This window comes from Paroedura picta, chromosome 4, assembly GCF_049243985.1.
Source record: "Paroedura picta isolate Pp20150507F chromosome 4, Ppicta_v3.0, whole genome shotgun sequence".
Taxonomy (NCBI): Eukaryota; Metazoa; Chordata; class Lepidosauria; order Squamata; family Gekkonidae; genus Paroedura; species Paroedura picta.
Window position 1 is genome coordinate 91,168,110 of NC_135372.1, and position 21,475 is coordinate 91,189,584.

Below are 21,475 nucleotides of genomic sequence, written 5' to 3' on the forward strand. Positions count from 1 at the left end.
CACTAAGGTACCAGAAACAATGGACATCTGCAGGACTGCGTGCCCCAGGCCCATGCTCAGCTTCCCAGAGCAGCACCCAGAAATCAAGGGCTAATGCTTCTGTAGGAACTTAAATTGTTGCACATGCAGAGCCAGGAATGGATCAAGTCATTTAGAAGAAGGTAGATGAGGTTTTTTTCAGATAAATGGAGCTTAGCAATGACTGACAATCATATTGCTGTGGATTGTGTCCACCCATCCTAGGGTCAATGACCCTTCCCCCAAAAGGCACTTCTCATCACTTACCTTTGCTATTGATCTTGACCTTGTACAGGTCGGAAGGAGGTCCCAGTCTGGTACAGTGATAGGCTAGCACCTCCAGGCTATAGTCCTTGTCGAACTTCAAGTTTGGAATCCTGGCCGATTGCACAATGATGGAAGAGATATTCTCCTGATGTATGAGCACCTTAGCTGAGTCATAGAGCCGGACCAGAAACCCAGTGGCCACATTGTCACTAGTGGGCAAATTCCAGTTTACATAAATTGTATTTCTTCCCTCAACGAAGGAACTTTCAATCACAGGTTTCACTGTCGGCTCTGTATGAAACAGATAAAGAAGGTCGACTTGACTGGTATTCTGAGAAAATTTCCCTTCAGCCTGAACCTGTTTTAATGTGACCTACAACTAGAATCTACCTGTCATTTAGTGTGAACAGCACTCAAGTTGCTGTGCAGAATTTGAGAGTGAAACGCCCTGCCACAGAAGTCTTACAAAACTGGAAGGCAGAATGCTGTCACTTGCAACTTCAGACGTTGAAAAAATGTGTTCTTTCACAAAACCCTGGTTGAGAGAGCCTGGTTTAATGCCAGAGTCCACCCTCCAAACAGCCATTTTTCCCCAGGAGAACTTGATCTCTGTAGTCTGCAGATCAGTTTAAATTCTCGGAAGTCTTCAGGTCCCACCTGGAGATTGTTAACTCTACTCTTTGAACACTACTTACCTTGGCACTCTGTGACCATGACAGCCTGAGGCCCCATGGCACCTTCTCCTTTGTCCCCAGGGCGTGTTAGCTGAATCTTAACAAGATAGGCCGTGACAGGTCGGAGGTTCATCAAGGTGATATTCTGGATACTGTCAACTGTGGATCAGATAACAGCCCATTAGTGGAGAGCTTGTCCACATGTTTCTACTGCTGAGAGCCACAGCACAGAACCTTTAGCTGGGGCTCAGTGGGGGATCTAGGGCACTGTGCTTGTAGGGCCATACCTCACATACCTTCTCCTGGGGCTCCTTCTGTATCATTGAGAATGGCAGCTATAGCAAGCACAGACTAAAAAGAGTCCTGCTGTGAGTTCACAGGTGTGGAATGACAGGTCCAGCTGTTACGCATGGCAGGATCCCTGCCTTATGCCTTGGCACACTGTACTCCTTAACCAATAGCGCAGCACGACAGTCTAGACTTGGGAGCAAGCTAGACACAGGACAGACCAAGTCACTCTGGCAGGGCAATGTCAGAGCAGACTCCATCTTAGGAAACAGGACAAGCCCAGGCTTGTTCTCAGCTACTGGTTTGGAAATCCAGGTGCCTCCATGCCCTACTCTCGACCCCCCCCCCCCCATTGTATTTCTAAGTGAGTGGACTGGCTTCCTTCTGTTTGCCTAAAGGCTCCTAGGAAAATCTTTTGTCTTGCAACATTTTTCACACTTGGCCCCTCTGCCAGGGGATATTTCCTCCCCACACCCTGCCAGCTAGACCTGATGGCTCTCTTCCTCAGAGCCATTAATACCTTTATCCAAATCCATTTACGGCCATCACCCCCCACTTGGCCAGGTATTGTCCTAATCTCTGGGGACCCTGGAAACTTCCAGCACATGCTTACCTGAGCCTTGTCACATAGCCCCCTTCCCAAAATCCTATAAAAACTGTGGCTTCACACAGACACTCTGAGTGTCTTCCAACCCGGGACCTCCCACGCTGGTTCGTGCTCCTTCCTCTGACCCACCACTCCTCGGACAGGTAACTATCAAGCCTTCCACTCTTCCTCCCCCTTCTCTATATAACTGCTTGTATGTGTGTTAGCTATTTATGTGTCTTTTTGTTATTTTCCTTTCAATAAAAGCTTATATTAATATTTTACCATTTAAATCTGTGTTTGCCTTGAGTTCCTACAGGTGGAATAACCCTCGTATACAAAGGTAACGATCCGATAACGCTAAGTTACCCCCCTCTCGCAGCATTTGAGCTAATATTCCCCACAAGCTCAAAGATACATGTTTTTAGGACACGTGTCCAAGCAATTTGGGTAACAGATTATGGTGCATCACGCGGGCAGTTGCCCCAGGCTTACTCGGGAGTAAAGTGGACGCACGGCACTCTCCAGTAACCCGGACGTAAGGGGAAAAGCCCGTTTGAACTCTTGGCATAAGTGTGTGAATGTGCTCTTGGAAGTGTGCTTTCTAAAAGGGTTGGCCTCTCTCTCTCTTTTCTACCCTTTTGCTATTGTTTTGCTCCTGCTGGAGATTAGTTTCCTTTAAGGCTAGGAACACCGAGGCAAGGTTTTCTTAGGCTTAGACGGGCGGGTGGACGACACGCACCCAACAACAGTTTTCTTTAAGGCTAGGAACACCGAGGCAAGGTTTTCTTAGGCTTTTAGACGGGCGGGTGGACGACACGCACCCAACAACTAGGGATTTGCCAAGCGTAGGAAGGCGTTAGGCAAAATTCCTCTTAGCTGTAGGAAGGACCAGGAAAATCCCCCTACTGCTAAAATCTGTGCAAGCAGAGTCGCTCTCTGTAGCACAAAACTGCCCTGCGGCCGCAGGAGTTGGAGTTTCGAGTGTCGGGAGTGGCACGAGAACTCAAGCGGGCTTTGCGAAGCTCAGATGATCCAGGTTTTGGTAATTTTCCCCGTGTTCAGGAAAGCCAGGGCGATCCTAACCGAATAAATTAGCCGGTACCCTCAGGTTTTCTTGGTAGTTTTGTCCCTGAATCGAGAGAGCCCCGGCCATCTCGGTATAAAATAAGAAAACTAGCCAAACCCCGTAAGGACGTGCCTTGACGGGAGCCCTTCCCCCTTTTCCCCTTGCCGCTTTGAAGGATATAGAAGCCGCAAGAAAATCCCCCAGTGATTTCTTCCCTAAAAATACCTTCAGGTTTTCGGTGGTTTTCCCGAGGATCAAGTGCGCTCCGGCAACCTTGATTGGAAAAATCAGCCATCTGCTTGGTTTTTGGTAGTTTTTGCCCTGAACTGAGAAGAGCCCCGGCCATTCTCAGCCAAAAACAAACTAGCCACACCCGTAAGAGGTTAAACTCCACGGGATCCTTTTCCCTCTCTCCCCTGCTGTTTAAGAGACGAGCAGCGGCTGCCCCTAAACTCATCCCCTCTGTGCTTGCTTGCCCAGCGACAAGAAGCCAGAAAATCAAGCCCCGTCCCCTTTAGATCTTTGGAAATTAATAGGAAGAAATGGCATCCAAATTCAGTTTGACTAGCCTGATTGCCCGTAAGGAACCGGCAGACAGACTGACACTCTGGGTGACCAAGAAGGGCGGCCGGAACCCCTGGCGCCCGGGAGCTTTCAAAAGCTCCAACCCCCTGGAAACCCTTACCGAAGCTTTCCAAGAATGGTGTAACACCAGAAAGCTCGGGGGTGGCAGTAAGGACTCTTATGCCACTTGGGGTATGTTTGTTGCCCTTCAGGACAGTGTAGCCCAGATTGCTGAGCTGCAACATGCCCTAGAGGAGAAGGATGCCCTAGTGAAGGAGCAGGTAGCTCAGCTGACTGACCGTCTCGAACAACGGGAGGCCCAGTTAGCTGATCTCCTGGAACAGCGTGAGGCTCATATCATCCACCTTTCTGATGAGATGGAGGACATGAGAACTGAGCGCTTGAATGCACGGGTGGAGAAGGCTCATCAGCTTCAGACCATCCAGGAACTAGAAAGTCAGCTCCAAGCCACAAGGCAAAGAGCTGAGGTAGCAGAGGCTCACATTATCGAGCTAGAAGCAGAGCAAGTTAAGATCAAGGGAGCTGCACAGGTCCTAGTGGAGAACAATGTGGCCAAGCATGCTCAAGTAAGCCATGAGGCATGCCATGGAAAAATGCAGCAACTTGAAAAGCAGTTAGAGCTCCAAAGGGCTCTAGTTGCCACAATTCATACAGAGACTCTTCCCCTTCTACCTTCTGAGCCTCTGGCAGAAGAAATAACCCCCAAAATGTTCATAGAACCCCAAGGGGAAAATTCAGCTCCCTTCCACCCAGTTCTAGTTACAACCCCTGCAGACAGAACTGAGAGGCAGGAAATCCAGAAACAGCTGCCCATTGCAGGCCAGCTTAGAGAATCAGGTTCTCTTGAATTTCCCACTAACCAGGACTCCAAAAATTTAAACATTCAGGCAAACAGTGGTCTCCACTCTCAGTACAGGATCAAGAGGGAGAACCGCTTTAATCAGAATCACCCCAATTCTAATAGGAATAGAGACAATCGCTCCCTGCAGCCACCTAATGGCTGGAGCAAACAAAAGCCAGGAGAAAGGAGTAAGCCACAAAATGGTTTCCCTTCAAATAATTTTCCCCCAAATACTCTCAAACCTAAATACTTCCAGAATAGAAATTCTGCCCATCAGCAGCGCAATAAAAGAATCAGTAACAGGACTTTTCTATGGCGGGAACTTAGAAATACTGGAGCAGACATGTCCCAGTATCATGACCAACCAACATCTGTACTCATGTTTGGTTTTGTAAAGGCCATTAGAGAGAAAAGGAACAGAGACAGATGTAGGCTACAGAAAACTAGCCCCATAGAAATTTCTTCTCAATCCCCTAAGGACTGGCAGAAGGAAATAGAGGAATTTAAAACTCTTACCCAGAAACAAGATTTAGAAATTAAGGATCTTAATGAGAAAAACAAGGAATTCCAGGGTGAACTTTTTAAAGTAAAAACACATTTGCAAAATGTACTGGATTTCCAAAGCCACACAGATAATAAATTGAAAAGAAAATACAGCAGATCCAGTAACCCAGCTTCACCTCTTGTCTTTAAAGAAGAGGAAATGTCCTCAGTTCCCCCATCACAGAGTCAGGAAGTAAATCTTGCCTCTGAACATGTACAGAGTTCCAAAATCCAAGTTCACAATAATGGTTCAACATGTGTGCTTCCATTTTTACTTTTAAACCTCCAAATTTTAAATTTGGCTGCAATTAGTAGAGCCTCCAGCTATAGTTGCAGTCACACTGAAACAGCCACTATTTTGCAATCTTAAAACAGACTCTCTTTGTCTAACTGCCTTCCTAGGCACTCAGCCCCATGACTCATGCCTTGCTCTCCCCCATCCAGGCAACTAATCCACATAACAAAGGACTGAAAGTATTCTTTCTTCCCAAATCAGGAAGAAGATTTGTTTCTTTAAAGACCTCAAAGAGAATCTAAGGGAGGGGAGAGTACAGTAAAATAGTTCTGTTCTAAAATATGTTTTGTTTTAGTTTTTATTTTAAGACAATTTTGGCTGCTTTTAGTTGAAATATTTTCTCTTTGAGAAAAGGCATTCCCTACATAGCTTTTCCTTCCCTCTGACATTTTTACTTCCTATTTCAAATTTTAATTGGCAGTTAACATTTTTTCCTCTTTGCATAAGACAATTTTGTTTAAAAATCTGTTTTTGCAATTTTGTTTTTGTTTTGAATATGTTTTGAAACAGCTTCATACAGACATTTCATTTGGGTACTCAGGCTTCCACTCAGCCTGACTCCCATGAAAAGGCACTCTGTGTACGTACAGAGGAACAGTCTTTCCTCCTTAAGAACACAATTCTTTTGACACACTATTGTGTAATGGGACTCTGACTTCATCTTCATGTTCTTCTCATTCATTCTTTCCCACTCATATCCTCAGCAGTCCTCCAATGTAACTTTTAAAAGAAGAAATTGACATCTAATCAGCCTGGCCTACCAGCAGGCAGATCTCAATCTGAAAAACAAGTTTCTATACGTCAACCTTTAAATTTTCTTTAAGGTTATTTGTTTTATTCATTTTTATAAGAAACCTTTGCTTTTAGAAATGTGCTTATGTGCTCTAACTTTTTAGATTGTTTATGTCAATCCACAATATTTTGCAAATTCTTTTGCCATGTTTTTGAGTCCTCTTTTAATTAGGGGTCCTCTCTTGTGCTCTTTATAGCAAGATCTTTATAGATTACAATCCAAGTTTTGTTTTTGAAGCTTTCTTTTTGTGTTTTGAATTATCTTATGTTCATTATAGAGAAAAATCTGTAGTATGTTTTCTGCTTATGCTTTTAACCTATTGCATATCAGAGCATCTATTTCTTTTTGTGCTTATTAACTGGAAAGCAATTGACCAGATTCTATCTAGCAATTCTTCTTTTTATTCCCCATATATATATTTGTACTTGAGCTGCTAATCTGTTCATTCACAGACCATTTGCAACGTGTTTGCAGGAACCTTTAACTTTGGCTCTTTGATTCTTTTTCTGAATGCTTCTTTTTACACAACAGTGCAGCGGACATGCACATGTCCAGTAGGCCTAGCCTCCAAAAACTATCTTCTTACAGGATTTACAGGACTTTCTCTCTTCTTGTGTATTTCTACAAAGCATCTTGCCTCAGTCACCCATAGTAATCTATCAGTTTTCTCTCAAATTCCCAAACTCACCAGGAGTTTGGCAACCTCCTTCTCTTGTTTTATGATTGCACTCTAATCTCCATCTCCCTCCCTGGAGATGGCATCTAGCTCCTCTTAAATTCTATTTTCAGTCTCTGTAAGGTAATGGTGGGCACCCACCACAGTAGATCTTTTTGACAGTCACTTATGGGGGCACCCCTCTGCTCCAATCTTTCATTTTGAGTTCATTGTCTTCAAAGCTCTAAATTTTTGAGTATTTTTCCTAATCTGTATATCCATCAGGCTGTGTGCCTACTTGAGCCCAGCCTCAACAGACTTTGCAGCATCACTCTTTGCAGCTGCACACACTTCTCCACTGAACTTTTGTCAATCTTTGTCCTTCTCTCAATTGGGTGTCTCCCCTTTGAGCTCTTCAGCTCCACTGTGCTGTTGATGCCGTGGGTCGCTCAAATATTCTTGCAACCCACGTCTGCCAAGTCTGCCCTAAGGAGGCTCCAGGCTTGTGCATCACAACCAGTTCCTGATGGTCCTGCCTGTGTGCTCTTCACCTGTATCCTGCTCGCCAACCTCCAGACCTGACCTGACCTGGTCAAGATGACAGCGATCCTCTGCCTGCGTTTGCTATGGATGTGTCCTGTGGTCATGACCTGCTGCTCTGCGCTTTCTGCCCCAGCCTACTTGCTGGTGAACTACTGATGCTTGCTGTTTACCCCAGCTCCTGCTGTATGAAGCCTTGCTGCCCAGCCTGCCTGCTGCTTCTTCTATGTGCAATCTCTGACCCTGCATACCCTCTGACGCCCTGGATTAGTGCCTTTACTGCCTCTTCCCCTGCCATTTCAGTCACGAGGGGGGGAAGAAGATCAACTTGCAAGCTAACCCGGACTTGCACACATCTCCAGCTATTTGCTTGTTGCCACAACCTCTTGCCAGTGGCTCTCTCATAAAATGGATCCTCGCCAAAGTTGCTTTTTACCCCCATGGAGGAACCTCCTTCACCATTCTATGTGTTTGCAAACATCACCCAGCAAAGTCTTATATATATATGCATATATATATCAACATCTTCAACTGCTGAACCAGTTGCTCATCCACATCAATCCTCATGTTCAACTATTCAAGGAATCTCCAGCTTCACTCCCACCTTTACCAATGGGACAAGGGGGGAAGTTTTTCAAACTGTATTGTCTGTATTCCAAATTGTATTGTGCCCCGTATTTCAACTCACTGTCTATTGCATTGTGCCTGTACCAGTTTTAAATAGTTTGCTAGTTTATGTATATAAGTTTTGCTAAATTGCTTAGCTTTACTTTGTTCTTATTGCATTGCTTATTAGAAGCCATTGCTTAGTTAATTGTCTAACTTTTTAGTTTCTACCACTTTCTGCCTGCTTCATAGTAATTGCTTGATATTCATTTTTAGGATTGCCTAGTGCTCGCATTCTAAAATATTGCTCAGGTACTGCCCACAGTTTCCTGCCTGCATAGAATTTGGTTTTCACTGCATTTGCTTTTTGTCTATTGTTTGCTAGATTGCCTTGCTCAACGTATTAGTTTGCATTGGTTCATTGCTTTATTCATATGGTGGAGACCTCACGCTTAGCTAGTTCATAGTTCATGTATGTTACATTTAGTTTTGAGTGGTTGTGGTAAAGAGGAATGGCAACTTCACAGCTTTCTTTAAGTCACCCAAACCCCTCCTAAATGTGTTTTGTTTTTAATTTGGCTTAAGTTTTTGTAGTTTTTGTAGTGGCAGAAGATGGCCCCACTTTTCTCTCTCTGAATTTCTAGTCTGAATTTCAATCTTTGCCGCCACTAACACAGTATATTGGTCTGTAGTGAATAAATTGGACATATAATTCACTACAGAAGGGGGGGAATGTTACGCATGGCAGGATCCCTGCCTTATGCCTTGGCACACTGTACTCCTTAACCAATAGCGCAGCACGACAGTCTAGACTTGGGAGCAAGCTAGACACAGGACAGACCAAGTCACTCTGGCAGGGCAATGTCAGAGCAGACTCCATCTTAGGAAACAGGACAAGCCCAGGCTTGTTCTCAGCTACTGGTTTGGAAATCCAGGTGCCTCCATGCCCTACTCTCGACCCCCCCCCCCCCCATTGTATTTCTAAGTGAGTGGACTGGCTTCCTCCTGTTTGCCTAAAGGCTCCTAGGAAAATCTTTTGTCTTGCAACATTTTTCACACTTGGCCCCTCTGCCAGGGGATATTTCCTCCCCACACCCTGCCAGCTAGACCTGATGGCTCTCTTCCTCAGAGCCATTAATACCTTTATCCAAATCCATTTACGGCCATCACCCCCCACTTGGCCAGGTATTGTCCTAATCTCTGGGGACCCTGGAAACTTCCAGCACATGCTTACCTGAGCCTTGTCACATAGCCCCCTTCCCAAAATCCTATAAAAACTGTGGCTTCACACAGACACTCTGAGTGTCTTCCAACCCGGGACCTCCCACGCTGGTTCGTGCTCCTTCCTCTGACCCACCACTCCTCGGACAGGTAACTATCAAGCCTTCCACTCTTCCTCCCCCTTCTCTATATAACTGCTTGTATGTGTGTTAGCTATTTATGTGTCTTTTTGTTATTTTCCTTTCAATAAAAGCTTATATTAATATTTTACCATTTAAATCTGTGTTTGCCTTGAGTTCCTACAGGTGGAATAACCCTCGTATACAAAGGTAACGATCCGATAACGCTAAGTTACCCCCCTCTCGCAGCATTTGAGCTAATATTCCCCACAAGCTCAAAGATACATGTTTTTAGGACACGTGTCCAAGCAATTTGGGTAACACAGCCAGGTGCATTAACCCCCTTACCTACAATGGATGACCAATGAGATGTGGCATCATTTGGCCTGTAAAGAACCCTGACAGAGATGATAGGTCCATCACCCAAGAAATGTTCCACAGGGGATATCACGAGCTGCCGACTCTGCTTGGCTAGAAGCCTGGGAGGGCTGAGTGGGACAGGAGGCACTAGGGAAAGAACAGAACCAAATGCTGGAGAACCCTCGAAAAGCAAAGTTGACAAAGGGCATGCAGGTACTCCCTTTTCTTGCTGAGAAAAGGGTTTTGAAACAGAAAACAGATCCACACCACCCATTTGTCATGCAATCATTTCCCTAGCAAAAAACTACGTGTAAGCTCCAATTAATTTCCAGGTTTCTTAACTTGAAAATTAATACCACACCAAAGAGGTGTTACTCACATGTTATCTGGACAGATAGCAAAAGTTTGGGCCAATGTCTCATTTTTTAATCTTACAAACTCTCAATGTGGTGAGCTTTTAGCCCTGTGCAGCCAAAGATGCTTTCTCCACTATGACTTTGTATTTCTCAGAAGCAGAGGATGGCACATTTCACCTGATTTGCCTTCTTACCTTTTACAGTGACCTTGAACTTGCCACTATCCTGCCCACCTGTGGTAGAGACACGGCATTCCCAGAAGTTTGTGTCAGAGAGGTCAAGTGGTGGGACCCGAAATTCACAGGTAGTCATGTCCTTTTCCATTATAGCTTTGATGGGCTGGGGAAGAAAGAATTACACAGTGATTTATTTACAAAAAGTTCACAGTAACTTCTTGTCCCAATAACTTACTTTCATGTAATTGTGTGTGTGTGGGGGGGGGAATAGTTCTTTGGCGGTGCAAAGGGAGCCTGTTCTCATCCCCACTCTTAATAGCACCATCATGCAGAAGTATTAACAGCAGCCACCAGGACTTGAGTATCCTGGGAATTTGCTGTCTTCATGAATGTTTTATACAAGTAAAGAGAATATCTGGGCTAAATTTATTTATTTGTTTGTTTGTTTGTTTAAATTTATATACTGCCCTCCCCGGAGGCTTAGGGTGGTTTACATGGAACATATGAATGATACATAAAACAATCTATAACATGTGAATAACCATACAATAATATTAATAACAGGAAGTTGTAACAATAAATGATGTAAACAATGCTACAGTACAACGGTGCAAACAGGTCCAGAGCACTCTGGTGGAGTTCTGAGAGGGAGGGGAGCAGGAGCCCCTCATTCGCTGTTGGTTGTGCCTGGTCTCATCCAACTGCCTGGTGGAAGGCCCTGAGGAACTGTTTAAGCTCCATCAGGGCCCTGATCTCCTCTGGGAGCTCATTCCACCAGGTGGGGGCCAGAACAGAGAATCTTCTGGCCCTGGTCGAAGCCAGGAGGACTTCTTTCGGGCCAGGGACCATTAGCCGGTTGGTGGCGGTGGAGCATAGGGCTCTTTTGGGGGCATAAGCAGGGAGGCGGTCCCTCAGGTACACTGGGCCCTTACCACGTATGGCCTTGAAGGTAATTACCAGAACCTTTCGTCTGATCCGGAATTCAACTGGCAACCATGGCAGTTGGTGGAGAATAGGCCGGATGTGGGACCTCCACGGTGTTGCTGTGAGGATCCTGGCCGCTGCATTTTGGACCAGCTGTAGTTTCCGGGTCAAGGCTAAGGGAAGGCCTGTGTAAAGCGAGTTACAGAAGTCCAGTCTAGAGGTGACTGTCACATGGATCACTGTGGCTAGGTCTTCCAGAGCCAGGTAGAGCACTAGTAGATGGCTTGGCAGAGATGGTAAAATGCCAGCCATGCTACCTTTGTGACCTGGGCTGCCATTGTGAGGGAAGTGTCCAGAATCACACCCAGGTCCCTGGCGGAGTGAGCCATAGTGAGCTCTATGCCATTCAGGGTGGGCAGGCACACTTCCTCACATGGCCCCTTCCTACCCAGCCACAGGACCTCCATCTTTGAAGGATTGAGCTTCAGATGACTCTGCTTGAGCCATCTCGTCACTGCTTCCAGGCAGCTGGCTAATGCTTCTGGGGGAGAGTTAGGGCATCCATCAGGAGGAAGAGCTGGGTGTCATCTGCATATTGATGACATGTTGGAATATGCAAGATCTACAGTGTGCACACTTGAGCAGCATATAAAGGGTGTCCTTCAAGGGTAATAGAAGGAGATGTGTATTTAGCATAGATAGCATGATTTTCAAATTCTCCAGTGCCCTGATTGGCTCAACAGGAGATTTCATTCTTTTGGAGCACACTTCCTTCTGCTTGCCTGCAGAACAGCAGGTGAACTACAGAAGAATGAGTCCAGAAAACAGTTAGACTGTAGGTTGCTACCTCTCTTCTTCTACACATAGTTTTTTCTCTTCTAATTAAAAACTATTGTTTTAAGCAGCCTGGTGCTGTGCCCTCTCTGTATATTCAAACACTGCTGATGTAACTTCTTGTAGTCAAATTACATTGCTTGATAGTTGCCTCTTGCTATTTGATTATGTTGTTTCACACCATTTTATGCCTTAAGTCTCCATGGGAATTATCAAGTCTGCGGCTTCAGTGATCACAGACTCCAAGTCTTCAAAACAGCTCTTTTTATTTAGCAACTCTACGCAGAGCAATCCGATTGGCCCTAAGCAGAGTAATTGAATTGTTTCTGGCAGAGTGATCAAGTTCCTTGATTGGTTAGTTCCTTGGCTGCCAGAGAACCCTCATTTGCATCTGTGTCCAAATGCCCACAGACATAACAGGAATGATGGGTAAAATAAGGTAAATAAATAAAATCTCACTTAGGACAGCAGAATCTACTGGTACTTGTCTGGGTTTCAAGTCTGGGTCAGGAGGTTAAAGCCCCAGAAATGTCAAACCTGTTTTGACTGCACTGATGTAATAGTACTTGCTTTTAGGACAGTGCTAAGGACCTGCCCTCTTCCGCCTTCAGCTCTGCCCTTTTTTAAATATAACAGAGCCTTTCATGTGTTCCTAACATTGTAGGAGCTATAGAACAACAGGAGCAAAAAGTTTAATTGCACCTATTCCAATGTGTTCACCTTGTTATTTACTTTATTTTTACTTTTGTTTAACATGTTCAGGGGTAACACAAGGGCTGACATTTCATAATGAATTCAGGAGCTTTTGCTTCTTCGTGTTGATGCAAGGTGGAAGTGTTGGCCACGTGCTTAATTAACACTGACTTTCGTTCCTTGGGAACTGAAGTTCTGTGTGGTGGATTGCAAATGTTTAACATTTTTAATGCTCTCAGCAACCCTGCCTTGCTCCACAACAATGGAGTTGGCAGCTTATCGTAGCAGAGCCACAGATTCTAAAATACAGCAATAAAATCCAAAACCAAACGTTGAACAGGTATAAAACTGTAACAAGTATGTAGTGTAGAAGTGGCCTTTGTTGTGTAGTGGGGAAGTGGAACAGAACAATTATGTTTCTTGATTACAGCAAGAAAGGCAGGCTAAAATATTTAAACAAATAAAATATATGGGCTTGATTCAAACAAAATGCAAAGCCATGGTTTACTTCAACTGCGATTAGCATGCTGTCTGAATAGAGCTTTATGTACTTTCCATATTCCTCTTATTTATCTTTCCTAGGTATATTTATGAACTCGGGTGGCCTTGCTAACAAGTTTCAGTAAACACAGCTTAATACCCTTTGGCTTAATGAGCAGGAAAAAGAGCTCAGAGTCTGAACTTGGGGGGGGGGGAGTTGAATGGCCAGTCAGGGAGGGGCAATATACAAATTATCTATAAACAAAAGAAATAAAAATAAAAAGATGATTTAGGTCACATGCAGATGAAGAAGGAGCAGGAAGTCTACCCCCAGGAGCCTGGGACTGGGCAGGGACTAGCCTAAGCCATTATGAGCCTTACCATGAGCACTGTTCCGTCCGCCTTGCGCAGTTCGATGCTGTCACGCACAGGAAGCGGGTTGCCTGTCGCTACACAGCTAACGACAGGCTGAGAGCCTTGATTAAACTCCAGGTATGAGACCAAGTTGATGATCTGCGGTATCCGGTCTTGGCATAAGATATCATAATAAAAATTCAAGTTATTGCAATATTAATAACAAAGAATGTTAAAAGGTTCAGTGTGTTTTATGCTCTATCTAGGGATGCCAGCCTCCAAGTGAGATCTGGGGTCCCCTGGAATTACAGCTCATCTCCAGACAACAGAGATCCGTTTCCCTGGACAAAATGGATGCTTTAGCGAGCAGACTTTATCCCCAAATCTCCAGGAGTTTCCCAACCTGGATCTGACACCCCTACCTCCTCCAACCCTGCCAGTGGCTAGGGGGGAACCTGGCAACCCTGTCTATAGCCCATCTTCATTTACAGCTGCCCTGTGAACAGAGCCTCTGCCACTGACACATTTCTCTGAAGGGCAGCATTTTGATATAATAGCCACTCCTGCAGTACATATTCCTAAGTGCATTTACCTGACTTCTCGCAACGCTGTCCATGCCAACCAGATGAGCAAATACATCCACTGAACCGGTTACAAGTACCTCCATTTTGGCAGTGACACTCCAGGGCACAGTCAGGGCCAAATGTCCTATGATTACAAGCTGTGGGAAGAACACAAGAAGCTGAGCTCAGTCCAGGACCACGTCTCCAGAGACAGAGCTCATGAGTCACACATGCCACTTAAAGTGCATTTGAACGTATCTTTCCACCAGAGCTATTTTGAATGTGTATACAAGAAAGTGGTCTACGTTCACAAAAATAAGAGGAGCCCTGTTGGTTCAGAACAAATGAACCAGCATGCTTTAATCCAGCATCCTGTCCTTGCCAGTTGACAGCTAGAAACCCCTGGAAGGCTACCTACAAGGAGGGGAGAAAAGGCCAAGTCTTCCCATGTTCTTGCTTCTCAACACCTGATTACATATATCTTTGGGGCTCCTCTGACCAGGTGGGCCATGATGGCCAGGACATCTGGCTTGGACTCTGGATGCTGAAACTCTGTTGGACTCAGTTTAGTCATGTAACATCTGGATTTAGAGAACCAACATACTTAGTTTAGATATTTAGCTTTTATGATTGTATCTTTTCTCTTGACTGTTTTTATATTGTCTATTCCTGCATATTCCTTTAATAAGCAAATTATACTTTGTGGTGTTTTGGGGCTTTTAATCCAGTGCTTCCTGATTGGCTAATTGTTTTTTGGACTTCTTTTTTGGAATTCAGGTCTTATCTAGCAAGGCTGACTTCTTGGTCTTACATCAGGAAGGGTTAAAGGCTTGGTCTCTGGCTGGTGGGTTTGTAAATGAGAGTATAAATAAATTATGTTGTAAGGATTCCCTGCAACCAACTTGTCAGCAACTAGAATTCAGAGGTATACTTTTCCATGTTATTATGGCAGCCATGAACAGGTGTGTTCTTTCTGAAGATTATTTTGAGTCCTCCACTTGCTAATTTTTGGTATAGCCCTTTGAAAGGGGCTTTTTCATGTTTTAATTCCCCCCCCCAGCAGGTTCTAGAGAAAGCCTGGTCAGTTATACTGATGTGGATTTCCTTGGCCTTCCCTTCTCAGCGTTGCTAGTGAAATGGACAAGCTCTGGGGAAAATTCTTGCCAATTTCAGTGATGTTGTGAAAACTCTCCCTGTCCTTTTCTTTCTCCCCATTTCTTTGCGACAGCTTCTCTAAATAAAGGCGTGGAAGTTTGCATTTTTTCTTTAGAAAGGCTATCAATAAAAACAACATTTTTTTCCAAGTTTCACTCAGAGTGGAAGGAAATAATTAGCAATGAATATAACTCCAAATGGGGAGCTATGACAGTCTGTGGCAGCAGAACAAAACAAGAATCCAAAGGCACCAGAAACACTACCAAAATGGATTTCAGTATCAGCTTTTGTGAGTCAGAGGTCATCTGATCAAATGCCTGAAACCTGTACCTCCATTAGGCTGATGTTCTTATGTTAAAGACTGCAAGCAACAGAAAAGCCCCACCTTCCATACAGAGGCACTGGCTTGGGGATTTTTCACATGCTCGACTTGCTCCTGCTTTCCTAAGAGTGGATCCACAGACATTGGAATCAGTTTGGGGCCAGTGGTTCTGCCCATCCTTGTTCGCTGCCCATTTCCACAGTTGTGGAGTGAGTTTATTTTCTTCTGCACATGCCTTCAACGATGAGGACTTTTCAAGGGAGGATGTTGCTTCAGCACTAAAGTGGTGTCACTGGGGGCTGTATCACTGGCATTTGGCATCAGGAGGTTTAGGAGGCTGTCTGAATTCCCATCTTCCTTTTGAAAGGAAAAAGTCTCTCTCTCACCTTTTTGGAGGTATGAGGGGGGAAGGCATATCTCCACAGGGGAAAGAGCTAGGGATATGCCTCACAGAGATGTGCCACAAGGAACGTGGCTAGTTGTGACTTAAAAAAAGAAATCAAGCAAGCCAGGAATTCAGAGAACCTTCTAATCCTATTGTAACAATGTCCTAGTGATATTTTGATATTTTAGTGCCTTTTTTAAAAAAGAAAAGAAAAATCACTTGCTTGTGGGGGAGGGGGAGGCAGCAGTTTGACCACAACATTTCCATCCTTGTACAGTGGGCAGGAGGTGGGGGGGGGCAATGGGCAGGGCAAGGAAAACTGACAGAAGCTTTATACACAAGGAAAAACTTACTCAAAATTGGCTTCAAGAAAAACATCAGTGTAAACGTGATGTCAAAGGCATGAGACCCCCCCCCCTAAAAAAACAAACAAAATGAAAACCAAAGGTTCAAAAGTGCATATGGAATTCAGGGGATAAACCGAAGCAGTATGGGGCCAGAACTAATGAGAAAATGCAGAAAAGTGGGGAATGCATCAGAAAAAGTGAGCTCTGACTCACAAGATGGTGCTGGGTTAAATTTTGATAACTTAAGGTACCACTGGAGTCCTGTTTTATTGAAGACAATGTAGGAATTGAGAGAAGAGTAGGCTAAAAGGATACCTGTCTAATATGGGTCTCATGGCACTCTAGAGATCCAGGGTAAACAGGTGGTGGAATGTATCCTGCTACACAAGGGGCAGTGGGTACGGTGGCAGGGCATGCACAATTTGTGAGCAATGAAAACATGTCTGAAATGAAGTGAGATAGATTCTTAAATGACAGTCAGCAGTTTAAAATATGTCTGATTTTGTCTTTACAAGTTAAGTGTGTGTTTGAAAGAGAAGGATCAGATGTAAAAAGCCCTCTGTGTTTCAGGCAAGGCTTTGTTGAGTAAACTCTGGGATCCACAGAGGGAAGTTGGTAGTATCCAAACTAGCAACTTTTGGAAAATATTGTTTCCTATAAGCATGCCCTCTCAGTTGAGAGAGAGAGAGAGAGAGAGAGAGGAGGGCTAAAGAACTAGAAAAAGGAAGCACTGGAGGGAAGGGATTCCTGTAAGTTTCTCTTTGCTGCAGAGCTTCCTGCTCTCAAGGACCTTCATGCTGCTTCCAACTGGGAGGGAAATGATTCCAAAGAAACAAAGGGAGGAAGCTACTCTCTCATGGCTGTCAGCCAAGCAAAGTCCCCGCTGAGAAAGCAACCAAAGCTCCATGGAAGGGCTAAGCAAGGGTGTGTGTCTGAGGTGCAGGAGGGTTCTGGAGTTTCTTTCTCATGCATATTGTCAGGAAGCCATGTGACAAGTAATAACACAGCAAGTTGGAACAGCAAACCCACATGAAAACTTTGATGTTGTGAGAAGCGAAATTTGATTCCCTAAATGTTATCCTAAGATTCAAGTTTCCTGACCAGCCCTCCTATCTCAAGGCTTCACCACATTTCACTGGAAGACCTTATGTTTCAATTCACACTTTACTTCTTTGATGTAGAAGAAGCAAAAGTTCATTTTACAATGTCAGGTCTCACATAAGGAAATTTTTGTTTGGAATCCACTGACAACTGGCATTTGAGGCACATTCTAGTCTTTGGACATTTCCCTTGATAACAGTAAACTTCAGCTTTCTCCTGCCCAAGGGCACTTAAACCATATGTGTCCTTAACGTGATAAACATCTCTTATACTGTGAAAGTCAGATCCTAACTACTCTCACATTATTTTTAAAGGCTGTACCCTGCTGCCCCTTTGTATCCATTTGAGTTGCCTGAAACTTCAGCTGAGGGAGAAATCGTACAGGGCCTCCGGACACTGAGCCACACAGTCCTCATAAAGCAAGGCATAGTTACTAGTATAAGAATCCTGTGGTCTGGTTACACTCCCAATATTCAAACAAGTTTGTTTTGATGCTGCCATATATGGAGAAAGAAACAAGGATGTACTTTAGTTCTGTGGATCAGAAGACAAAGTTCCACGTGCTGTTTTCATTCTAAGCAAGCTCGTTTCTTCTTCAAACCTTCAAACTCTATTTCATTTAGAACTGTAAAGTGTCATAGCCATAGAAGAGTGCGGAAGATGGAAGCTGTAGTTAGACATACCTGAACCACACTGGGGACCACTCCATCCAGCAGCACAGGAACAGCCGTATGGGTCAGGCAGGCAGAAGGCCAGTCCCCTGCAACCCTGGTCACCTGGACATTGTTCCTGACAGTTCCGCCCAAACCTGCCTTCCCTACAAGCTGAAAGGCAAGAAAATACCTGTCAAGGATCTGCATCCACTATTGATTCATGCACTTCCTACTCCTTTAGCTTTATGTAGTTGATGCTGGCACCTGTCACCAAATGCATCATTTCCCTTTGCTTTGGGTTCAAGTTCTAGCCTCTGTTTTCCAATTGTCCTTTTTTCAGAGTTCCAGGCCATGGGCCTTCATCGTCTTTCACTCCCTGGTTGTGTAGAGATGCTTGCCTAGATCACCAATGTGTATCTCTCTCTCCTAGCCAAGGGAAAGCAGAGAGAAAAGTTGTGCCTATTCCCTTTGCTAGAGAGTCAGCTGCATTGTCATCTAAATGCAGAGCAGGGGTGGTACAACAAGTAACGCAGAAGGGAAGCTAGTATTTTTTCTGTCCTTAAAGTTACATTTGCATGGCAATTCTGAAAGGGTCTGAACTGTAATTGATGCACTTCTGAATCCTGTGGTGCACGTGGACAGAAGTTTTTGTATTGTGCTGCCCCCTTTCTATTCTTGGCAGCCCTCATAACAACAACAAAGAAGGTTCAGCCAGGAATCACCATTGGCCATAGAATTTGCATGTCTGGGTTTCCAGTTTCAAAGCAGAGCAAGATCAACGCTCCTTGCATGCATTTTACATGATTCCAGTCCAGGGCTAAATGGTTAGCATGGATAATGGCTGAAAAGGCACGCTTTAGAGATTAACTGTTCCTGGGAGCCAGCTTGGTGTAGTGGCTAGGAGTGCAGACTTCTAATCTGGCAAGCCGGGTTTGATTTCATGTTCCCCCACATACAGCCAGCTGGGTGACCTTGGGCTCACCACAGCACTGAGAAAGCTGTTCTGACCGAGCAGTAATATCAGGGCTCTCTCAGCCTCACCTACCTCACAGGGTGTCTGTTGAGGGGAAAGGAAAGGGAAGGCAATTGTAAACCGCTTTGAGACTCCTTCAGCGGCATATAAGAACCAACTCTTTTTCTTCATATGAAAGGGAAGTATGAAGTGCATGCATCTTGTAAGGAGCAGGTCCAGTACAGGAGCACAGAAATCAGAAGAACAGGAGGGATTATGTGAACTTCATATGAAGTCGATGGATAAACAGATTCCATTGTGGCACTCACAGCTACTCTTTGTGTAAACCAACACATTTACAGCCTCCAGCCATGTAGCAAAAACATAGTTTCTCAGTCAATTCAACAGTGTGGTGCTTCTAACCTTTTTCACAGCGGGTGCCCATGAAACCTGGTGGGCAGATGCATTCTCCCACAACATGGTGACATATGCCTCCATTCAAGCAGTCAGAACAGTCCTTGTCGCAAAGAACACCCCATTTCCTTGCAGCACAACCTGGGGGAGACAGAGATGGAAGTCCTCAGTCAGCAACAGGAAACAAAAATAACAGCAGAGTCATTAGGTTGGATCCCATGAAAGATTTCTGCCTGTACAACAGTTTGTGTTTCAGCAGAAGTGCTAAAATTATTCCTCAGTCTCTGCTTGCATTAAATGAAAGTGATTGTATGTATCCACATTATCTTTTCCTCATGCACAAGACATAGGACCAGGGCTGTTTCTGCACTTACTTGGTTTGTTGCAGTGTGGATCCTGTTGAATTCAGATCGATTTGAACTCGGGTCTTCCTCTATTCCTCCCCACCATTGAAACAAAAAAATGTTCTGTACATAATTGGGAAAGCTCAGAATGGGGAGGGGTGACAAGCACAGTAGGCATCTCTTTCTTTCTTTTTTGAACGAGGGGAAGGAGAGGATTGGAGACAGCAGAGGAGAGGGGAATAAATCCAAGAGGCAAATCTCTGCTGAGAAGTTAGGGCTTCTGGAGTGCAGTCACTTTAAGACAGGGAGGGAAGCCTTGCAATCTGAGAACCAGGAAGCCTTTGACCTGATGCCCTCTCCAATCAGGGACAGGCTGCTTTGTTTCCAGGCTCTTTATTTGCACAAAGCAGGAAGCTGCACACCTACTACCTGGAGGTGCTGGGGATTCAGTGTGGGACCTTCTACATAACAAGCTGATGTTCTACTACTAAGCCACAGCCTGAGTTTAGCTCCATTCCTTCCCTGGATTGGCTATGGGAAGAGTATCCGCACAAACATTTTGTCCACAGCCACCCAGCAGTTCCCCTCTGAGATGGAGCAAAGGGGTGTCTTTGAATAGATCTGTGTATAGGATTGTCTGTGGTTTTAAGAATACTAATTAGCAGCCCTAGGAGGCTGCTTTGGAAAAGGGTCACTGTGTGAAGATCAGGTTCAGCCTTTTCATCCCAGGCCACCCTTATGTTTTAAATCAGGGATGGTTACTCTGCAGCCTGCAGTGAGCCACCTCCATAATTACAATCAGCCAAAAGAGCCACAGCTGATGTGTGTCCTGTGCACCTTCTCAAACAAACATAGACAGTCTTATGTTACTACTAGAAATTAAGCCCTCTGTAGAAGAAATACAGCGGGCCCTAGTGGATGGGGAGGCAGACTGTAGGAAAGGAAGGAAGAAGAGGAAAGGAGGTATGGGAGGGAGAAAAAAGGGCAAGGGGTGGTTGAAGGGATGGGTAGAAGGGAGAAAGAAAGGAAGGAAGCAAGAAAGGAAGCAAAGGAGAGAGACAGGAAGCAAGTGAGAGGGAAAGACAGACACAGGAAGGAGATGGAGAAAAAGAGGAAGTCAGGAAGTAAGAAGGAAGAAAGGAAGGCAGGCAGAGAGGTAGGTGAAAGGGGAGGGTACAGGGTGTGTGTGAAGGGAGGGGGGATTCATGAGGGGGGGCGAATTGGGAGGGGGAGGTGGTGAGGGAAGAGTGGGTAGAGAGGAGTGTGTGCGGGAGTGTGTGGGGTGGGGGGAGGGGTGGGAGAGCGGTGTGTGTGTGCATGTCTGTGGGCACGGGGAAGCGGCGGCAGGGCGATGGGGGGGGGCGGCCAGGGGGGTATGGCTGTTCAGGCTGTGTGTGTGTCTGTGTGTGTGTGTGTGTGTGTGTGTGCGTGTCTGTGGGCGCGGGGAAGCGGCGGTGGTGCAATGGTGGGGGCGGCCAGGGGGGGTTGTGTGTGTGTGTGTGTGTGTCTGGGTGCAGGGAAGCGGCGGCAGTGTGACGGCCATTGGGAAGGGACCCCAGGTGGGAAAGGAGCAGGGACGCTGCGTGTGCGATGCGGCGCCCCTGCTCCTTTCGCGAGGGCGAGGGGAAGCCAGCGGGAGTACTCCCTGTCGGGGAAAGCTGCTTCTCCTTGTGTGCAGTGAGTCCCCGGCTGGCAAGGCAAGGCTGGGGCAAGCAGCCAATCGTTGGCCGCTTGGCCTTGGAGTGACATTCGGAGGGCCCATCCTTTCTCCTCCCCCTTAGGGCTTACTCATTTATTTATTCCTCTCCGCAGGAGCGGTTAAAGATAATATAATGCTTTTAATTAACAGAGTCCCTCTGATTATGTAGGACTGTCTTCTTTCCACCACAGCTGAATCTTAGCTTCTCAATAACATCCAAACTGGAACAAAATTAACCATGCATAACTCTGAGTTTTGACTTT

The 21,475-nt window shown here is 45.3% G+C and overlaps 1 protein-coding gene and 1 long non-coding RNA gene across 4 annotated transcripts in view; one reads left to right on the plus strand and one right to left on the minus strand.

Annotated features, from left to right (window-relative positions):
* The window catches only part of TIE1 (tyrosine kinase with immunoglobulin like and EGF like domains 1), a 55,885-nt gene that overhangs the window by 12,708 nt on the left and 21,702 nt on the right, over positions 1-21,475 (minus strand). For 2 of the 3 annotated variants that reach the window (XM_077334111.1, XM_077334109.1), the window contains exons 5-12: positions 19,179-19,310; positions 17,834-17,974; positions 13,870-13,998; positions 13,305-13,450; positions 10,011-10,155; positions 9,449-9,607; positions 981-1,118; positions 286-576 (exon numbers count right to left, since the gene is read on the minus strand). In XM_077334111.1, coding sequence (XP_077190226.1) covers positions 286-576; positions 981-1,118; positions 9,449-9,607; positions 10,011-10,155; positions 13,305-13,450; positions 13,870-13,998; positions 17,834-17,974; positions 19,179-19,310 — 1,281 coding nt within the window. The remainder of the gene's footprint in view (positions 1-285; positions 577-980; positions 1,119-9,448; positions 9,608-10,010; positions 10,156-13,304; positions 13,451-13,869; positions 13,999-17,833; positions 17,975-19,178; positions 19,311-21,475) is intronic. The other variant, XM_077334112.1, reaches the window with a different exon arrangement.
* Positions 1,278-9,260, plus strand: LOC143835820 (uncharacterized). Its single transcript, XR_013230355.1, has 2 exons — positions 1,278-1,997; positions 7,191-9,260. It is a non-coding gene; the product is annotated as an uncharacterized LOC143835820 (long non-coding RNA).